This window comes from Falco biarmicus, chromosome 4 (genome assembly GCF_023638135.1).
Source record: "Falco biarmicus isolate bFalBia1 chromosome 4, bFalBia1.pri, whole genome shotgun sequence".
Classification (NCBI taxonomy): domain Eukaryota; kingdom Metazoa; phylum Chordata; class Aves; order Falconiformes; family Falconidae; genus Falco; species Falco biarmicus.
This window is the reverse complement of record NC_079291.1, coordinates 47,582,665-47,599,603: the sequence shown is the minus strand read 5'-3', so window position 1 is coordinate 47,599,603 and position 16,939 is coordinate 47,582,665. Positions and strand designations below refer to the sequence as shown.

The 16,939-nt window shown below is 44.7% G+C and overlaps 1 protein-coding gene across 15 annotated transcripts in view; it reads left to right on the top strand.

Annotated features, from left to right (window-relative positions):
- Positions 1-359: 359 nt before the first annotated feature.
- Positions 360-16,939, top strand: part of PARD3 (par-3 family cell polarity regulator) — a 459,181-nt gene continuing 442,601 nt past the window's right edge. For 5 of the 15 annotated variants that reach the window (XM_056335028.1, XM_056335027.1, XM_056335019.1 and 2 more), the window contains exon 1: positions 362-835. In XM_056335028.1, the coding sequence (XP_056191003.1) occupies positions 716-835 (120 nt within the window). In that variant the 5' untranslated portion in view covers positions 362-715. Of the gene's footprint in view, positions 836-16,939 lie in introns of all 15 variants that reach the window. The other 10 variants (XM_056335025.1, XM_056335014.1, XM_056335026.1 and 7 more) reach the window with 5 other exon arrangements.

The following is a 16,939-nucleotide window of genomic DNA, read 5'->3' as shown; positions in this document are numbered from 1 at the left end:
ACTGAGGAAGCGGGGCAGCAGGCAGCGCCCGCCCGCCCGCCCCCGAGGGCGCCACCAGGGGCGAGGGCCGCGGGGTCTGCGGGGCTCCCGGCGCTGGTTCGGCCTCGGCCCTGCCGTCCCGGGCCCCGGCAGGGTAGAGGAGGCGGACGCCGCCGCACACCCCCGGGGCTCGGTTCGGGCACCCCCCGCCCCACTCCGCTCCGCCCCAGCGCCGGGGCGGGCCGTGCCGCCGCCGCGTATCGAGCCCCGGCCGCCGGGCCCGCTCCCCGCCCGGCACCGCCGGCGCCCCCCGCCCCGGCCGCGCTGCCCAGCGCCCCGCGGAGCCGGCCGGCTGCCCCCGCCCCGCTGCACCGCCCCACGCCTCCGGAGCGGGGAGGCAGCACCGCCACCGCCCCGCCCGCCGCCGCTGCGCGCCGGGGCAGGCGCCGAGCAGGTGGCCGCAGGGCAGCGGGCAGCGCCGCGGCATGTGAGCGGCCCCCGGCTCGCCGCTCGGCCGCGCTCCCTCGGCACGGCAGCACCGGCCGCGCTGCCCTCCCCTCGCCGCGCCGGCCGCGGAGCCAGCGCGCCTGCAGCGGCAGCTCGGCGGCGGCCGGGGGCTGAGCGCCGCGCCCCGCCGGGGGGCGGCCGTGGCGGAGGGCGGAGAGGGGGAGGAGGAGGCGGAGGAGGAAGGCTGCACGGGGCCGGAGGGACGCGGGAGCCCCCCCGGCCGCGCAGGATGAAAGTCACCGTGTGCTTCGGGAGGACGCGGGTGGTCGTGCCCTGCGGGGACGGGAACATGAAAGTTTTCAGCCTGATCCAGCAAGCGGTGACCCGGTACAAGAAGGCGATCGCCAAGGTGAGGGGCGCGGGGAGCGGCGCCCGCGATCAATATGGCGCTTCCCGGAGCGGAGAGGGAAGCGAGGGGGAAAGTCCGGGCTGCCCCGCTGGGGCGGCGGGAGCGGGGCCGGGGCCGGCCGGCAGCGGCGGAGCCCTCCGGGGAGCGTGTGCCCGGCGCCGCCGAGGGGAGCCGGGAGGGGGGGGGGGGCGGCCCCTCCGCGGCGGCCAGCGCGGCTCCCCGCGGGCGCCTGGCGGGCCGCGGCCCTTTGTTCGCCGGTGCCTGGCGGCGAGGTGGCGGCCCCCGGGGGTGTCGGCGCGGGGGCCGCCCCAGCCCGGCCGGGAAAGCGGCGCAAGGGCCGGCGGTGGCGGGGCCGAGGCGGGACTCGCCGCGGAGAGCTGGAAATCCAGCCCCAGGCTTCCCGGCCCTCCAGGCCCGGCGGGGAGGGCGGTGGGAGGGGAGCCCGCCGCAGGGGCGTCCGGCTGCGCCCCGCGGGCCGCCCCCCCCGGGCCGGACGAGGGTCCGGGGGGGCCCCGCCGCAGCGCGGCCGCCCGCGTAGCCTGCGCGCCTTCCGCGCCGCTGGGGGCTGTGGGGGGCGGCTCCGCCTGTGCGTGAGGCGCCCGCGGTGCCCGGGGGCGCGGGGAGCGGCGGCCCGGCCCGGCCCGCGGCGGGGCTGAGCCCGGTGCCGCCTGCGCCGGCCGCCCTCAGCCCCATGTTGAAATCCCTGGCTGTGGGTGCGCAGGCAGCTGCACACTTGGCTTTCCTGCCACAGGCGACTTGTTGGGCTTTGTTTTTTGCTTTTCTCTTCTTTCGTTGTGTGTGGTTTTCTTTCTTTCTTTCTTTCTGTACTTTCCTCTGGGTGCTGCAAACTTCTTTTTAATCAACTGGTTTGTTGGGATAATGTGACCGTCGTTGGCTGAGAACTTGAGCAGCGCCGTTCCCCTGTGCTCTACCTGATCCATGCAGGCAGCCGGGCGTGCTTTTCCCCTCAGCCCTCCTGACGCTCCGTACACTTAAGCACCTGGAAGTTTTGCTTTGGCAAATACTAACTGCCAGGCTCTCTGAAACCTGCAGTGGAAAGAATACTGTGAGCAGTAGGTTGATTGGTTCGAAGTGATTCCCAAGAAAATTTTTAAGATTGGTTTTCTCAGAATTCCAGTTGCTGGGAGGAGAAAAGTAACTGAGGTTCCTGTTACCTTCGCACGTGAATCCGGAAGAACGTGGTGGTGAACAGCACTAACACATTGTGTCTCTGTTTTTACTATTCCTCCTGTAACACAGTTGTGAGTCTGGCTGGAAAAAAAGAGTAAAACAATTCACTGGGATATGGCCGTGGCTACATACCAGCTGCTGTTTATATATGGCAGTTAATGCATGTAGGAGACGGTGGCCAAAAGTACCTTTCCGGTTAAGGTAGGCCATAGAGCAGTGGAGTGTGTCCCTTGAGGGAGCACCGAATGCCTCACTGGGCCGTTCGGATGAGAAGTGTTTGCAGGGTTTGTTCATTGGTGTTACACCGTTAATAAAGTCAATTATTTTGATGTGTTACGTTCCAAAACTGTGGCCTGTGTAACTCGTGTGGCACTGGACTGCGCCCTTGTTTCCAGCTGTTAAATTGCACGAAGGGATGGCAATTACCTTCTGCAGTATAATGTCAAGCCTGCAAGTGATTGCAGTAGTGAGCAGGAGAAGAATGCCTGCCGGTCACCGGGGAAAGGTTACATAGTTGCAAATGTGTAGGTTTGTTTAGGAAAGAAATGACCCACCTCTGGAAACACACAGGAAAAATAATGTCAATTTCTCTTTGAACATGCCTGTGTGTTTACTAAACAGACATTTTGCAGAGGTGCAGCCAGACTTTCACTAGCCCCTAGTAACCGAAGCTCCCGGTCTTGTGTTTAAAATGACACGGTGGTTTTATTTATTAGTATTTATATAGTGGTTATGCTATATGCCACTGGTGTGGACCTGAGGTGGCCATAATTACTAAGATTGTTTTTATTATATGGAAATACTGTGGCTGAAAACAGTAACAGTTCATGGGCTTTCTTTGAGCGTCTTATATGGTCACAGTCAGACCTTACTTTTGATTTAAATTCACCAAAGATTTTCTGTGGCAATGTTTAAGTAATAAGGAGATGGATCCTCCGTGTCTTGTAATTAAATGTACGGTGCTGTTTGCTGAGCTCTCTGTAGAGTAACGTAGTAATTTCATGGTTTTAATGGCAGAGTTTCATAGGTTACCCTTTTTATAGCAGTTAGGTGGTGTTTTTTTTTTTTTTTTCCCTAAACTAGTGCAGCAGATGAGCAAATCTTCACTTCAGAAAGAGGCAGGAGGAGGGAAAAAGTAATTCCTAAACCAAGAGGATGAATGTATGTGTGCGCATATGAACATAACAATCTGGCAGCTGTTATCAAGCTGACACTGAAATCTACTTCACCACCCCTGTGCTGTTACAGAAAAAAGGCATATCTGGTGGAAGACTATTCGAAATATTTGTATTAAGTTTATGGTTATCATACTTACAGGAAAACCAGCATTTCTCATCCTGCAAAAATGTATCCACTGTATGCAGCAGTTCCTTCAGGAGAACTGCTTGAAACCTCTGCAAACTGAGTTGTCAGCCGTTCCCAGATTACCTCCTGCTTTGTCATGGTTTCCAGGTTGTGATTAGCAATTAGTGATCTGCATGGTGAGCGCTTCTGACATACCTCTGCAATCGTGGTGAGGCAGCCTGGTATCATGCTTGTGGACTGCCAGGAGCAAGTAACGTCAAGATTTGACCTCACTTTAGTTTGGCTTGGTACTATTTAGGTTGAAGAGACATGTCAAGAATGGAAAAAAATATTTATGGAAAATAATCCACATAATAGTAAAGTTCTCTTCTCTGTAAAATTTTAAGACTTAAAAAGCATATAGATAACACACCTAGTTACTGCAGTTAGTTCTGGATGCAGTTGTCTTTGATGAGGATTCATAAATCTCAAAAAATTCATTATGGGTTAACACTACTGTCAACGCTAAATCTTTATATATGGAATAAGTTATTAATATGCCAGGCTGTGCTTGAAGTTTGGTCTGTGTAGCATGCATAGGAAATCTTTCTGTTCCTTTACTTTTATTCCAAAAAAAGGTTTGTGTCTGAAACATGATCCATTTTTTCATCAAGTTGTGTTTGTGGGGAATGAACAAGCAAATGATAAGAGATGTTTGTAAAGCCCACCTTGTCCAGGGCAACTGGAGTCAGCAAAAAATGATCATGCTTATTGAAACCTTGTTTGTGTGGTGGCATGCTAGTGATGCTGTTTGTGTGGCTGGACTGATGCGGCTACTGTTAACAATTTCTGAGTGACTGTTAAATGAGTACAATTTGGGCAGGGGTCAGCTGGCCTGAGAAATGGTAGGTGCGTTCTCCAAACCCTGCTGGGTAGGGGCTGTGCAGGTTTTGTGTTGATGTAGTCCTGCTTGTGGCTTCCTAGCAATTAATATAATGATAAAAAAATGCTGGCAAGAAGGTAAGAGGGATTTTGAGGAGGGGAAGTCAGCCACACCTGACTGGCTTAACATTAATGACAAGTGATGATGAGCTGCTCCAAAAGGGAGCAGACAGATACACAGTTGAGATCATGTTTATGAAATGATTGACTATAAGCCGGTGTTAAAATGTGGAAAGTTATTACAGAAATGATGTATCGGGTAACCTTTTAGCAAAAAGAAATAATTGCGCATCCTGTAGCTTTGGATTGATCTAGTTGCAGCCAGAGACATTTCCGACTTTTTTTTCTGGTGACTTGACTGTAACCATAATCCTTGTGTGCATTGGGTTTCTTGGGATATTGTAAGTGTTTCACTTTTTATCTTCTTTTTCTCGCAGGTGTAAATAAGCATGCATAGATAATGGGTAGGCATAGTATGTTTCTTTTTAATTTTCGTTGTTGCTGTATTGTCTTTGTGTGATGTAATTGAACATGGTAAACAAGAACATGAAATAAGAAATAACAGATTTGTAGGAGTTGTTCAAACCCTATGGGGATCGTTCAGTCTCTGTGGTAGTTGGGTCTGGCATCCTGCATACCATGAGGTTGTAGTCAGGTTCCTAGACCTTGTTTATAACCCCAATTGTATAGATTAAGTAAGTAGAAGTTTTCCTGCTGAATCAAAAAAGATTTTAGGAGGACCTTTTTGAGACACCTTTCCCCCCACCTCCCACCTAATGTTATGGGAGATAAAGTTTTCAGGCATTTGTGATGTATGGAACAATGCTTGAATTGTTAATTTAAAAGCTGTGCTATGTTAATATTTGTGAAAAGAAATTGCAGTCTGCTCATTGATAGCATTTGAAGGCAGTTGCTGATAAGAGACCAGAGTTCGGGGAAAGTTGGCTGTGTAAGCAAAGGTAACAGGTGTCAAATGACCATATTCTCACATAATTTGTATTTAGGAAGCTCAAGCCACCCAGAGCTTAAAGCTCCACCTCTTTGGTATGTCTGACATTCATCAGAAGAGAAGTAGTCTCAGTGAATGTGTGATGCTTTTTTTTTTTTTTCTTCCTGTTTTTGGTATTCCCCCCACCCCCTTCCCAGTGGCAGCTAACTGGGAGCTGAGATGATTTGCTTAAAAGTCAGCTCCCGGACAGCAGGTTGTCTTCCAGGTACCCAATGACGACTTTGATGCTTTTTATATTCTGCAAAGCGAACAGTTTCACAGTTGTTTATGACTGTCTCTGGGGCATTGTTTATAGATCCTAAGACACGGCGTGGATTGGTATGAAAATTTGCTGATTTTACTTGGGGTTTGTATTGGTCTTAGCACGTTCCCTGCTTGAGTCTAGCTGTTTTGGACGCAGGCTTAGCTGGGTCCTCCACAGCGCCCATGCAGAGACCCCTTTAAAATTGTAATGAAAATACTGAAGGGCCACAATGGATAAATTTAGCATAAATTTTTTTTTTTTTTTTTTTTAGAATTAGATTTCATTTTGATACTTGCGTAAGTCTGGAGCCTGTTTCAAGTAGAAAGAAATCTTATAGGCTGTTTCCAGAATGTTCAGGAACCCTCTCCCCCCCAAAAAAGAACCAACACCCCCCACCCCCCTTCTCAGTCCTGCTGCCCAGTTGACTGTTTTACTGCTAGCCGACACCACCAGGATGAAGTCTCTGGGCTCTGCATTTGCTATTGGCTGGGGAGTATTTCATTGATTTACCTGAGGTCAACCAGGAAAGCCCAGGTTCCCTGGGGCTGCTGGCAATTTTCTCAAGCTGGCTCTTGACCTCCTTGCTGATGTTGGGCTCCCAGCAGCAGTAGCAGTGAAAGGCAGCTGATGGGTAGCTTCGCTCTCCTGTGGCTTGGTGAAAGCTGTGAACAGCAGTGGAGAGCTGCTAATTTAAGGAAGAAAAGTACTGAAATGGGTCACGATTGCTTCATGTTTAGAAAGCTGTCGCATGATCCTGCAGGTTTGGGAGTTGGTGCTGGAAATGCAAGGCTGTGTTTTGCATGTAGTGATGATTTATTTCCCTCTGCTCATTATGGAAAACTCCATTTTAACCTTTTCTCTTCAACTTTCTATGCCTTTTCAAGGAAATGAATGCTTTCCTGTCGTTGTCCTCTGTTGTGAATACAGGTGACTCTCACTCATTGCAGGAGAAGTTGCAGGGTGAAGGTAGGAATGAACCTTTGGATGAAGCGTGGCAGCGGCTGTGGAGGCCCCTTGCCATGGGAACAGCAGCAGTGTGCCTGAGGGGACCTGTGGCTCCGGAGGTGGGGAGCCACACAAGCCCAGGGGCACCTTGGGCAGGGCTTTGCTGCAGCCCCTCTCTGCCAGTTCTTGCCGCCGTACCCTTGTTAGAGCAAGCAGGGTAAACGTTTTTGGGATTATTCAAGGCTAATGAAGAGGAAGGCTGAGTTCTGTGGTGCTTACAAAGAGTGGCGTAAAAAGCATACAGCATGCGAGCCTTTCAGCTTTGAGGGTGCTATCAGTAAAGGGTATGTGTGGTGCTGCGGTGGCTGGCTGATGTGAGCAGCACCTATCTTTAGCTGGACGGGATACGTCATTGCTTTCAATTTGGCATTATGTGGTTTCTCAGTATTTCGGCTTTAAGTAATGGTGATCAAAGTGAAGTGTGTGTTTGTGGAAGAGTGGCTCGAGAGCGATTTCCCTTTGAGCAAACCCATCGTTTAGCTGCTGTGAGCAATTCCTGTAGCTCTGAGGGGGTGACGGCAGAGGAGCCTGTGAAAGTGCTCAGTGCCTTCAGAGAACAGTTCCTGGAGGCATTTTGGGGTTTAGGGAGTTGCCAGCCTCTCTTCTCCTGGGCGACAGCCTTCCACCAGTGGAACACCATCTGATTCTCATAGCTTTTTACACTTTAACTTTGCTTGTAACGGTCACAGATGTTTTGGTTCTGTTATAAAAACACCACTGGAAGTAACACTTTCTCAGTTGTACCAGACTACGACATCTTTTGGTTGTGGCACATTTAATCTGGTAAAATAAGATAGAGTAAATGGGGGAGAAATGCTGGTGACGTTAGTTATAGAGAACACGGTTCATGTGGCTTTAGAACAATTTCCTGATTCTTCAAAGGAAAACAAACCTTTTCATCCAAATATAAATTGAATGGATAAAACGGCAACAATGCTGAACCAATGCTTATGTATATTGAAAATAAAGTGGAATTCCTCTAACATCAATCCAGAGTATAGCACAGATGTTCTCACTCAGAAATATTTTGTGAGCAGTAAGAAAATAAAAAGTGGAGCAAAAAGTATTAAAAAATTCTGCAAGATACTTTAGGGCATCTGTGCTTTATTTCTCCCCCCCCCCCTCCTATTTTAATATGCATTATATGTTTTGCTTGTTTTTTTGAGGTCATTTTACTGTAATGCACAGCAAGTCTGGTACTGCAAGACAGAAAAAAACCCACCAAAAAACTAAACTGCCTTTGAGCTAACTTACATAATCTGGTGGTGCTGTTTAAAAAAAATAAGGAAAAAAATACAGCACCACAGATGTACATAATACTTGTCAAAATTACTAATATTACTAGTGAAAGAGAAATGAGTCAAATTCTAAATTGGGGAAAAATAATTTTAAATTAAGTGAGCATTAGAGCCTTTTTGTTTTAATCACATTAATTTTACTTGTTACAATATTTTAGCAATGTCAGATTTTTATTTACTTACTGATAGCCTTAGGTATTTTCTCAAATTGGTTCCAGATACCTGTTAAATGAGAAATAATTTTAATAACTTTTTTGTTGCAGTATTTGCTGCGGTTCTTTTTGAATCGGGTAGCTGGTACATGACATAACTTATTTCCTACTTCAGTTTCTTACTGCACAGTGATACACGATAAACAATATATTTAGTCCCAGACAAGAGGAGAAATGTATTCCTACTAAAAACTCTTGGACTAGATACCACATACTACATCTCAGGGCCAAGGTCTCCAGTGGGGGGGAAGAGTAATAGAGACCAAGTGTGTTTCCCTGAGAAGGGAGCGTGACTCTTGCATCCCAGGAGCAAAGATTAGCACCCCAGGAGCTGGGCTGTGTTCCTGCCAGGCACCGTGCTCTGGTCCTGGAGCAGTTGGTGGGTGTCACCTCCTGGATTGTTGCATTTCCAGCTCATCAGGACTTTTATGGTAAGAGACGGGGATGGCAGAAGGAAAATGACTGTGGGGAGAAGGGTGGTCTTCTGTAGGAGAGGCAAAAAGGCTTGGCTGACCTTGGAGACTGGGGAAAGAAAGTGCTTTTGGGGTAAGGATAGATAAGCGTAAATCCTAGTACCTTTTCTTTCACAAGAGGGAAACAGTTTGTGTGGAAGGAAGATAGTAATGGGCTAAATTAAGTATGGACAAATATACAGAGCTGAAGATGGGAAGAAACTTGATAACTTGATGCCCTGGAGGTAAGTGGTCAGTTTAGGAGGAGGATGAGAAATTGACCGCAGTGGCACAACAGATGTCACCCAAAAGGCTTCCTTTTTAAAAAGAAACTTGTGGAATATATTATAGGAAGCTTCCCTTTTTGGGCAATAAGCTTAGTGAAAGTAGTGAATCTTTGATTTGGTAGGGAAAATAGACACTATTTTGGAGAAGCGATGTCACATTTTTGGCCGTACTTTCCACATTCTCTCACGCTCAGCCTGCTGCTAATGCAGCAAGATTTTGAATCCTTTCAGGAGGAGCAAGCTGGTATATCGTTAGCAGTTTTCTTTTTAAGTGGCCACGTTTGTAAGATTTTTGTTCCGGGTATGCATGTATTTACAGACTTAGAATGGCAATTTTAAATGTTTCTGGTGTTCATGTTGTATTACTAATAGGAAAAAAAAAATTACGTGGGCATAAAACGTTTTAAATGGAGATAGGACTTTTGGGAGTGCCTGTATGTTTGCGTGTGGCACCCACTCTAGGTGTTTTCGTTTGTTTGAAGAAATGTAGTCACACTTACTAAATAAAAAAGTAGCTTCACCTTACCCCATCTTTTTTGCATGTGCTTTCAAAGTTGTTGAGTTACTCTATCTTCCCCCTAGGCAAAGGCCACACAATGTTTTTTTTTCTTCTCTATTAAATGTCAGAAGCAATATCCTACTTGTGAGAAACTTGCAGAGATAGACCTCTTTGCGCATATAATGAGAAGAACAACTTTGTTCCAAGTTCTAGGAGTCCTTCTGGACAGGAAGGAACAGGAGCAGAATTTAATAAAAATTGGAAAAATTACATCTAGGGATGTTGGAGTGTCTCTGAGACCAAGTAGCCTAAAAGTTTTGTTGCTATAACAACTTAAATGACAGTTAAAAAAAAAAGAATAAATTGGAAGCTTTAGAACCTTTAGCTTCTTTAATAAACCGCTAAGTGGAATAACAAGGCTTGATTTAATTTGGTCTCTCCAAGAACCTGTTGTACCAAGAGTTATTTGCATTTTTTTAAGTGTGCATTTGTTTGTGCTGTCAGTTTTTTCCCCTCTGCCTTCCTGTGAAGACTGCTTGCCTGCAGCTGTGAGTGCTGGGAAAGTGGCCAGCTACAACTACCAAAAGAATTTAGGCGGCTGGGCTGTGGTGGCTAGCTGTTCCTGGTGAATGAGTCTCTGGACTCGGTGCTGTGTGCAGCCTGGGAAGATTAAGAGGGAAAGGGTTTTACCCCCCCTTGAATTTATCTCCACCTTTTGGCAGTACCAGGCTGCTGGAAGACTGCTAGCTTGAAATGTTAGGCAGTGATGAAAGTTAAAAAAAAAAAATAAATTGTGCAATTGTAAGTATTTAACCAGTTGGAGAGTAGTCATCTTCATACGTCTTGCTTGTTCTGCTACAGGTTTTTGCCTTTTATTACAGAGAGATGAGCACTGGGTAAGAGGAGTAATGCTGCTTCTTTCTGAGGGCGATGAGGGGAGCCCAGCCTGGCCATGGACGTGGCTCTCCTGGGCTGAGCTTCCAGCTCCTGTAGGTCTCCTGTGAGGGTGCTCAGTGCTCAGGTGGCAGCGCGAGTTTGGATCGAGGTGAGGGTGTGTACCAAGTTAACTGTTTCATGTTGACGAAGATGCTGCTTCTGTTGCGCGCTGTAGGTCCAAGGCGGCTGGGGATGGGGCAAAGGAAAAGCCCCAGCACACGGGACACCACCTCTGTCCTCACTCAGTCAAGCTGGGAGTCCTGTCTTCTGGGCGTGGTTTGAGTTCAGAGCATCACTTCTAAATCCTATACTGAACAGGGTTTTTTTTCTGGCGTTAGGAATACTGAGTTGGGAAGATAGGTTTGATGTTTTCTGCTCTGCTGAGTTTTCTTAACAGCAGCTTTTATTGCTTTTTCTAGTTTTTCTTCAAATGCAAAATAGCACAAATAAATGTGGTCTGTAATAATTCTGGAAAATTTTAAGTCTGAACTAAGAAATTGCAGCAAAAAGTGGACTGGGGGAAATAAGTAGGTCTTTTAAGTTTGGAGTTGTCAGCATAGGCTCTGTGTTGTAAAACAGCTAGTGAACGTGGTTTTAAGTGTCTGTAACTTTATGCAAAATATTTGTATGTTTAAGTGCTGCCATTTGATTAAAGAGGAAACCTTCTATATTTTCTAGACTTAGCTAACCTGGTCTAAAAAGAAAATGTTAGGCTCTGCATGTAAAACAGTGCATTTAACTTGTGCTTATATTGGACAAGGGAGTAGTCTCACCCCGTGCCCAGCAATCACTTCAGAACATAATGCTAAACCTAGTTGTTAATATGCGTGAAATGTTATTGTTATCAGTGTCTTATAAATTTCTCTTTTATTAGTACGGATGACCATTTTGTTGCTTTGGCGTTGCCACAGAATAACTATTGCTAGCTTGAAGCCCCCTGCTAAATTGGAATGTACAGATAATGAGTATCCAGTATTGTATCTTTTGGGGTTCATAAAATATTTCGCTGAAAAGTCTTCTGGTTCTTGCCCTGTCTCTGTGGAGTTAGGAATTTTCCTTTGCTGGTGGAATTCCCTAGCTGGGGAATGAAAGCAGCAGCAAAGGGGAGCTAGCTTGTATGAAAAGCTAATTTGTGCCGAGTTAAATATTCTTTTGATATTTGAATATGAAGTAATTAGCTTGGATGTACTGCTGTTTACCTTTTAGCATCTGGAGAAGTCTAAACAAGCTGCTAAAGGGAATTGTATCATAAATCTACTTCTGAGATACTTTTTTGGACAATCGTGTATTTCGGACTGAGTCTAAATCTGCTTTTCATAGTGTTTTTTTTCTGTTGGCCAGTGACTTGTAGGAGAAGTGCTGAGCTAAATCGTTAAGGAAAAGTTTGGGCAGCGGTCTGATGTCTTCCTGCAGGCTGTACGGGGTGATCAGATAGACCCGTGTGGGAGTCCCCTTTCTAAAAATGTTCTCAAGGTTGGCCTGTAATTGCTCATGCATGAATGCTACTCTTCTGTTGATTTGAGTGGTTAAATATTTACCATAGCCTTGTATGAGTCCTGTTTGTAGGAATGGTCTATTTTGTTTGGAATGACTTCCATTTCATAACTCAGCATTTGCTTGGTCTCATAGCAGACCACAATTAAAAGAGGGATTTTTTTCCTTTGTTTTATGTGAAAGTTATTAAACTATTTTGAATCTGTAAATCATAATAGCTGATTTTGTAAAACTTATGTCTTGTTTTATAGGTGGTCTATTTCCCTTTATTAGACCATGTATTATATCTGTGATTAGACAGTGTGTAAAGACTGCTCTAACTCTAGCTGCCTCCACAAGTTGCTTCGGACTCAGTGTGCCAGTATTTGGTTGCCTTCTGAAAGGCTTTGTTTCCAAAGTTTGGTGGATGCCAAAGACATAGTGAATAGAGATCCGTTTTAAGACACAATGAGTATACAATTTTTCCTTGATTATTTTTGGAGATTAAAGTTGTATGTGATACTGAAATAATAATAATAAAAAAATTTCCATAATGAATTCTTCTTTTAGAAGTGTGGTGTTTTACATCCAGAATTTCCCTGTTGCTTTTTCCAAAAAGTGCATTGTTCCTTTCTGAACTCAAGTGCAGAATGTAATAATTCACTTTGTGTTTTGTGTTATTCTGCAGCGTAAGCTACAAGCTGAGAAGAGGAGCAGAGATCTGAAATCAGTTTGTAATAAACAGCTCTTTGCAGCCTGCCTTTCACCTGATGCGCTGCTCAGAAAGCCAGCCTTCGGTGAAGACCACACGGCTTCAGAGTTGTAAACTGTGCCTAGATGCAGTAAAGAGGAGGGTCTGTTCTTTGCAATTACAAATTCTACCTTTCTCAGCATCAACAGCAAATGGGAGTCAACCTGCTGTTGTGTTTACCTGCTTGCTTTGCAGTGTGTGAAAAGCTGTAAAATCGGACACTGAGCTCAAAAATGCCAAGATTTTTCTGTTTTAACTTTGTAGCTCCCCTCTGCCTTCCTCTGCTGTTACATAGCATGTTGGATTTGTAGGCCTGCTTGTTCAAAGTGGTGGAGTCCTCCCCCCGACCCTCTTGCATCTTTATATGTAGTTTGTTCTGCAGACCAGATCATCACACCTGCTACCAGCCTTCTTCAGAGAGCAGATTGCAGCCTTGCAATTAAGTGCTCTGAACATCTGTTGGTGATACACCAGCAGCAGGACAAGGCTTTTAGCTTCAGTTGTCTCTGCTGGTTTCGAAATGTTAAGTGGAGAAGGAAAACCAAATATTAGAGTAATTTTGAAATAAATGTAAATAGGCAGAAGGAAAAAGTGGAACTAATAAAATCTACTGCTTCAGTGTTTTTTTTAAGCATGGATTTAAACGCATATTATGTTAAGTATAGAATTCCACTAATTACAACTAGATCTGTGCTTTATTAGTACGTAGGTCACTTTAATGGTGATGACACTATTTAGCAAGAACTTCATAGCACTTTTTAAGTAATTTTTTAGCTGTGCACTGGCACAGGAGCTGTCCATTTTGGAAGTCTTTGGAAATCCGCTGATAAATCCACTTGAAATTCAAATGTTTAAAAGTATGGAGGCTTTTCCTCGTCATATCTTTACTCATATTTTTGCCATGGTCATTGCTGTGGACTTGAATTTTCACACTTGTATCCAGACTTGCTGCTGCTGAGCTGTGCTTGCTGTGTGCTGCACAGGCACCAGCTCTGCTGCAAGGTGAGCGGAGCACCTTGCAGCATGGTTGGGTTGCCGTGGCATATTCCTCTCTAGTAGATTAATGGGTTTTATAGCTTGCCTTCATTATAGGATGAACTACTTCAAATTGCCTTTCTTTGTAACATGGAGGTAAGATTATGCGTACAGGTTGTACAGATTGTTAGGGAAGACCATATGTTTTGTGTCCCTGAACAGTTAAGGGATTCACTCACTCGGCTGTACTTCACAAATCAGAGTGTCTGCAGAGAAGTTTAATGTGACTTTACTATTACATTGTAAAAAACTGAAAGGTATTTTTTGCGTGACAACTTTTCCTTACTCCATTTTAAGAAATTTCCAAGTGTGCAGGAACCTGAGGTATGGAAAGAGGTATCTGTAGAAGTGAGTGGGGGAGATGATAACTGTTGTGGTTAGGATTTAAGAAAACAGAGGCAGTGTCTTTTGGTTCCTTTCAGAAGCACTGACCTGAATCCAGTTGTGAAGATACAGAAAATATCTAGTTAGTTTTGCTTCATTGATGCTGTGATTTGAGAAGGGAAATGTATGTATCTGTATGCTGCTTTCTCAGGTGTGAAATAGGGGCACAGAGTAGGAGTGGGCTCCTTTGAATTGCTGCTCTCCCAACACAGCCCTGCATTAACTGGGAAGCTGTGTAGGTTTATGCCAATTACAGGTGATGGAGAATGGGGGCACGCACCTGGGAGCAGCATCGTGTCCTCTGTGAGGACCTTGTGCATTGCGTTTCACAACAGCATGATGCTAATTGCAGAGAGTGGGTACTTGCATAAAGTCCTTCTGTGGTTTTTCACTGCATCTTTATGTTACCTTCGGAAAGGGAAAAGTACTTTGCTGTACTGGTTGTCTGTACTGCAGCAAAGCTGTGATGCGCCCATCAGTTATAACAGTATGCAACACCCAAACTAGAAGCAAGGAGATGGCTCTCTGGTTGCTTCTCCTCTTAAATGCGCAATTTCCTTCTGTGCTTTGCCACCTTCTTCCTTCAAAGCCCAAATTTGCAAAGAGACATCGTAGCATGAATTTGGCAAGTATGTAATTATCCCCAGGGAGTGCGTGGGGAAGGGAGGTACAGGAGTTTGCTGGCTGGTCCAGGACCACACAAGCAGTTCGGCACTGAGCTGGAAATATAGTGCCGACCTACTGACTTGTTAACTGCAAGACTATCTTTCCCCTCTAGTAAGGATGTGGTAAAATATTGCTGTATTTAATCCTTCTGCTCTCCTGTAGCTCCGCCTCCATATGAAAAGACATGCCATGCTTTGCCAAGCTGAAAAGGGAATATCTTGTGGAAATAAGCTGTTGAAAAGCAAGTCTTTTCCTCCCAGAAAAATGTGGAGTCTATCATGTTAAACTACTTAATAATTTCTGTTTCTTATCTAAAGTTTTTCAATTTATTTATACTGTGGCTGAAACTTCTGTATAGTAATCTGTACTTGTCAGTGAGGATGTTGATTCCAGTATTGCATACTTGTTTAAATGTTTATAACTGAGAATGAAAGCAGAGGAAATGCTTATGTTTGACTCTAGTATACCTATCTAAAGTGATTTATGAATAGTGATTTTCTTTTTTTGAAGTTAAGTGACACACTGAAGCCAGAAGGCAATCAGTCAGTGCTGTTATCTGTCTTAAATATGAGAGATTTATAGAAGGGAGTATATTGATCCATGCTAGTGAATTTTTTTCTTTTTTTCTCTCATTAAAGTGCTGTAATTTTCTTGTAATACAGAAGTGTGGTAAATAAAGTGGTCACGGGCAAAAAAATCTGAGGTAGACAGTAAGTGCTTTAATAGTGTTCAGCTGGTGCTGGTAAGAAAGAATTGTCTTCATGCATATGCATTTGTTTTAGATTGATGGGGTTAATTGCCTTGGTCTCAGCTTTGCTTGTAGACTACTGTGATACTGATGCTGATTTAAAAGGAACTCAATCTACCAAAACTTTTTAATCCCTTCTGCATGCAGTGCTTGAAGAAAGCATGTTTTCCCCTCGTAGGTGTAAGCTTTCATGATTATAATGTCATATTCAGGATCTCTATATTAGGGATAGGGAAACATGCAGAGCTGCAGTAGGGCTGGAGAGAGAATACAGGGGAGCGCTTGCTATAGTACGTACTAAATAATAATTATACTAAGACCTGAAAATTGGGATTTTGCAAATTATAATTCCACCCTAAACCAGCTTTTTAAAAAGCTGGTGTGAGTTTACTAAGTGGTGGTTTATTCTTTTGTGTTTTAAAAAACATACCATAGCACAACTGCCATTTATTATTACCATTTTTGTTGAAGCCTTCAGGTTCTGTTAACAGCTGTCATAGTCATCATGTTATCTCCAGCATTTTGCAGAGCTGCAGCTGGTGGACTATGCAAATGAAAACATTTACTAAATAATTCTAGATGACATTATAACCCTTGTTCTTCTTTTGCCCGTAGACTTTTTTTTCAAGTGTTTCTGTACGCCTTTGACAAACGTGTTGTTATTAGGCGTGAGGACATACAATGCAAAGTCATTTATTGGAACTGGATAGCTTGAGAGATTTCAACAAAGCCTAGTAGCAAACACCTCTAATGATTTACATGCATTTTGTGTCTCTTTGTTGTTGTGGCACATCCCTCATTCTACACATTTGTCTTTATTAGAAAGCCCCTGAGAAAATAAAAGCTGCTTGTATTTAGATTTAATCATTCTGAAATTAACAGTGCTGACGCTTGTTTCCTTTGCTGCCTTTGGGAACAGCTATCTCTGACCTGTTCAATGGCATCGGTGTTCCTGGAATTTTCATCAAAATTAATTCTCTTCTACTAGTTTCTAGCCTCTACTATTTTTTCTGGTGCTGTTCCTGATTCTTGCAATTGATTGTTGCACAACAGTGTCCTCTTCCCTCTTATGCACTATATGCACATTGAAAGCTCTGGTTTAGAAAGTTTCCTGGTCCCCTTGCATTGTTGAGTTATATAACGATGCTATGGAAAGAAATTGTAGGGAAAGCAGTACTTCAGTTGTGGCAGTTGTCTCATCTGTTGTAGAGGAAAGGAGATGGTCTGCAGGTGCTTATAAATCATGTATAAACTTCTCTTCCTTTATGCTGCCACGTACATATATATATATATATATTTTTTTTTTTTTTTTTTTCTGTCTCTGGCTTTCTTTTAGGCTGTTTTTGAGCTTTGCTGTCTTAAACTCAGGCTATTCACTATACCAGAACAGTAATCAAGGAAATCTGTCCTGTCCTATTAATCTTGCATCCTGATTACACGAGCTGTTCCTTAAAATATGCAATAACAACACGGAAGGGGTGGCTGGTGTGCAGGAGTGATTACAGCAGTGTGCTTTCTGTCCGGACTCAGTCAGGGTCTTGTGTACTGTGCTGTTCTCGTATGCCTGAACTTGCCATGTGAAGAGGATGCAGACAGATGGATTTTCCAGCTACCAGCAGTACTGTCATGGGAATCCTGCAAATGCTACTGACTCAGGACTTTTAACAAAAAGTTGAGTTTTATTGAAA